The following is a 4178-nucleotide window of genomic DNA, read 5'->3' as shown; positions in this document are numbered from 1 at the left end:
TATATATATATCTCGCTAAAATGAAAAGCCAGGCTGAAACTGCTATCAGTAGTTCTTGTGATACTGCAAATATCAAAGTTTGGAATGCTTAGTGTTAACTGATTTTTGCATCATGGGTTATAGTATTAAATAAGCTGTTATTCAAAATGTACAATTGTGCTATAAAATGCTGTACTTACTGATTAGAGCCACTTCTAAAGTTAAAGTTTTCTACACATTTGAGTGTTAAGTCATCTCAGCTACGGAGGGAATTTTAATGAGACGTGTCGCATAGTTCCCAGTCTGATAGAATGTCAAACGTGTGAGGCAGAAGGAAATGGTTTAGTAGAGTGTCTGGTGAGTTGATCCAGGCTGAAAGTGTGTGAAAATCTTCATGGCTGTTAATCTGAGGCTTAAAAGCCTGTTGGCAGGAAATGTTTTTTGCTTCTGACTTTCTGTATAAAAGCTTAGTGATCATTGACAAAGAAGATGGAGACAAATTTCCTCCCTTATACTGTATTCCTCTCTGTCTGATTTATACAACTTTGTACATAGAGATTTCATTTGTAAGCTTTTTGTGTTCACACTGTGTCTTATTACAGTTAATAAATTGTAAATTAACCAAATCTGCATTTTGTTTCAGACCCTCAATCCTAAATGGAATGAAGAATTCTACTTCAGAGTAAGTTCAGATTTAAACATTTTCTCCTTTCTTCACTACCACAGTTTGCTGTTGAACTTGTTTGCTTTAGAGTGTTTTAAAGGATAAAATAATTATTCTTTGGTTGTAATTTACTCTTTAATATACAGACAGTATTAGACACGAATTATGTGATCGCAGTTGACAATGACTTTAAATCACAAGCAACTCCAAAATGTTTTGTGCACGTACAACACTGTACTAAGGCCAGAGGACACCTATCATTTCTTTATATTTCATTCTAAGAAAGTAGGCTTACTGGTATTTTCTAATCTTTTAACATGGTCTTGAGCAGAATTTCTTCAAGCTTTCTGAAAGTCTGTTTTTGGACACTGGTCGTGTTTTTCCTAATTTTCTTTCCAGTTCCTGACAATTTTCAGAGAAATATTTGTGTTTTTTTTTTTAAACCCATTTAACTTTAACTTCGGAATCATTCAGGCATAAAACAGCCCAGACTCGAGGGAAAGAAAATGATCTGGCACTTTATGATTAACAGCCTGCCATAGAGAGACAAAATGTTTGTTTTCGTTTAGTTGAATCTGTTAAAGTCGACCCGAAATAACACAGTTTTACGAACACAACACACTTCTGTGTCAGCTAAAAGACAAGGCATCATTCAGCTCCTGTGTCAGGTTTCAGCTGTTTTTCGTTTGTTTGTTTCTTAAAGACATCACATTCTGATACAGTTTATTAGCTGAAGGTCATGTTGAAAGCCTGACACTTTTTTATTGGCCTTCACTTGTCTACTGTCCTAAAACCTTTAATCACACAATACCATCATCGATAATAATATCTCACTCATTAAAAGTAAAAGCATAAAGAAAATATGAGTAGTTTAAAACCTTTGCACAGTACTATATTTACCACATATCAGACAGGTGTGGGCCAGATCCTGTGTCAAGCTGGCACTGTTGGGTAACTGCTTGCATGGCAAGTGATTTGCCAACCCGATGTGGGCCAGATCTGGCAATGATGGCAATGCTTTTAAGACGGCATGCCACAACTGACCCAGTTGTGGTTCAGTTTATGTGGTGCTGTCCCAACATGGACCACCTCTGGTAAACTATATCAGGGCCACCAGAGGGGTGTCACTGTTTGCCAGGATTCCTACAGATCCAAAAGGCATTGAATTCATCAATCCAAAAAATAAGGCCTTAATTAGCCTTAAAATGTCTTAAATCAATCTGTCAGAAGTATTAAAAATGTTACACATTGTAAGTAGGATGATAGTAATTGGTCTCAAATATTAAAATAATTGGTAACATTTTTTTAAACGTTCACATGCAGACATTCCTCTTTGACATCACTTCCTGTTGATTCACATGCAAATATCTCAACAACCGTCCGTCTGAACATCGTGAAATTCATTTCATAATATGTCAATAATGTTGTATTTCCAAAAATCTATTCACATTTCTTACAAAAAAGTTGATGTCACAGGCACTTTAAGGTTTTATCTACAGCAAATTAGGGTTGAGAACCAACTGTGGGTCCTAAAACTCCAAATTTGGGTCGTTAGAGGATTTCCAGGAATTAAATTAAGTTTAAAACTGACTGTTAAGAATATTTTTACTATATTTGATAAAAAAAGGGCAGTTCGATATGGTTGAAAACAATTGGTTTATTGGGAATATTTTAATAATCAATCAAAAATATGTTGATTCATGAGTTTCTGCCAGTTTTTATGTTTTTGTCCTTTGTGTTTATTGTGAAATTAGTCTTAAATTTAATTTCATTTGGCATTAAAAAGTCTTAAATTTAACTTGCCTTATACTGTAGGAACCCACTTTGCGGTATCTGGTCTGAGTGTTAGTACATAGTGCGAGGCCAGAACTGGACCAGACTAATGTTGCTGTGTGGAATCAGATTTGAATTCGTATTGCAAATGAATGACTGCAGTAAAATCTCACCTGTTCTTTTGTTGCCAACACAGGTGTGTCCACAGAACCACAGGCTGCTCTTTGAGGTGTTTGATGAAAACAGATTGGTAAGATCTTCTTAACTCTCCTCTAATTTAACTTCCACAATTTTGTACATTTTTGTTGTATTTATTTAGCATTTTTTGCAATCCTTACAACTATTTTAATTTATTTCATTTAGTATGTTTCTCCTTGAATTCATTTACAAAATATTCAGATTAATTGTGCCACCAACAAGTAAAGCTGTGTTCCTGTGGAGCTGCTGCATTTCTTTGGAATCGTTCTGTTTTATATTTTTCCACAGAAATCATTAACTGGAAAAAGATTAATGCAATCTTTTCTTTGTGTTTATGTATTTTTTTTCTTGAACTCTTTGACAAAGATCAGACCAGCCTTCAGCTTTAAGATCAGTTAGATTTGTTGCACCTAACAGCTTGTTTGTCTGCTGGTTTCATTGCTGAGCTGTAAAAGTGTACTCCACTAAAGGCTTGTGCTTACGTCAGATTTCCCTCCCCTCCAAACACGAATTTCCTCGACTTGTAAAAATATTCTCGCTGTAGGGACTCGGTTGCCTGGACAACAAAAATAAATGTCAAGTGTGGCGGCAATTAACGTCACATGTAGGTCTTGACAATAAATCTGTTAGTTCACACCAGTGTGTAAACTTCACCTCGATGAAACGTCTACAGAACAGACAGACAGGTGGTTGTTGTTTTGGGGAATATCTGAAAGGTTAAATTTGTGGTGTGTCATTTCTTTGTCTTCTGTCTCACAGTAGAGCTTGAGCTTTTTGTTTTGATGAATCTAACATTCCCATGCAGCTCATCTTTTTTTTTTATTTTTTTATTTATGAGTTCCAGACTACATGAGAGACACAGTCTTGGCCTCACAGAGTCCAGTCTATTTTATTTCAGAGTTTCTTCTTTTTCTGTAGTTTTGTCCTAATAGTTTAAGAAAATAAAATTAGGATTGTTTTGTGCTTAGGTCTTAGTAATTGAATTTTAATGCTTGATATCGATGGATTTTTTTTTTCTCACCCAACACCACCACAGATAGATGTTGTTAGTTTTCCCCTCAGTACAATAGGAGCTCTGTGCTGCTGTACAGAAGAGGATGACACAAGAAAGAAGAGCACAGACAGTTCACTCCTTATATGTCTGAGGCGGCACTTTTTGTCCATCTCTGTGTGCCTGCCAAAGCAGCTCCTCCACCACTGTCTCATTTTTTAATAGAGCTGCTTTGTGTCCATTGAATTATGTGTCTTGTGTTGATAAGATGAAATGTTTTACAGAGCTTGTGCTATGATTTGTGTTGCGTGATCTTCCATACACGTTAAGCTGTTTTTAACACTCTAAATGTCATCTACAGTTTGCGTTTTCACATATAATACATATGAGACAAATCGTTACATTTTAGCGCAGTGCCTCGTTGGAGGCAGGCATGTTATGCAGAATGGGCTTGCTGCCATTGGAGCACACTTTGGTGCTGTTTCCTTTATGAAGAACATTCTCTGTAACATTTCTCTCTCTCTCTCTCTCTCTCTCTCTCTCTCTCTCTCTCTCTCTCTCTCTCTCTCTCTC

At 36.1% G+C, this 4178-nt stretch overlaps 1 protein-coding gene across 1 annotated transcript in view; it reads left to right on the top strand.

Annotated features, from left to right (window-relative positions):
• nedd4l (NEDD4 like E3 ubiquitin protein ligase) overlaps positions 1–4178 on the top strand; it is a gene marked incomplete at its 5' end in the record, with an annotated part of 52598 nt that overhangs the window by 15877 nt on the left and 32543 nt on the right. The window contains 2 exon segments of the mRNA XM_014009315.1: positions 623–661; positions 2613–2666. Coding sequence (XP_013864769.1) covers positions 623–661; positions 2613–2666 — 93 coding nt within the window.

Source organism: Austrofundulus limnaeus, unplaced genomic scaffold (genome assembly GCF_001266775.1).
Source record: "Austrofundulus limnaeus strain Quisiro unplaced genomic scaffold, Austrofundulus_limnaeus-1.0 Scaffold57, whole genome shotgun sequence".
Lineage (NCBI taxonomy): Eukaryota > Metazoa > Chordata > Actinopteri > Cyprinodontiformes > Rivulidae > Austrofundulus > Austrofundulus limnaeus.
This window is presented reverse-complemented; position numbering and strand designations above follow the sequence as displayed.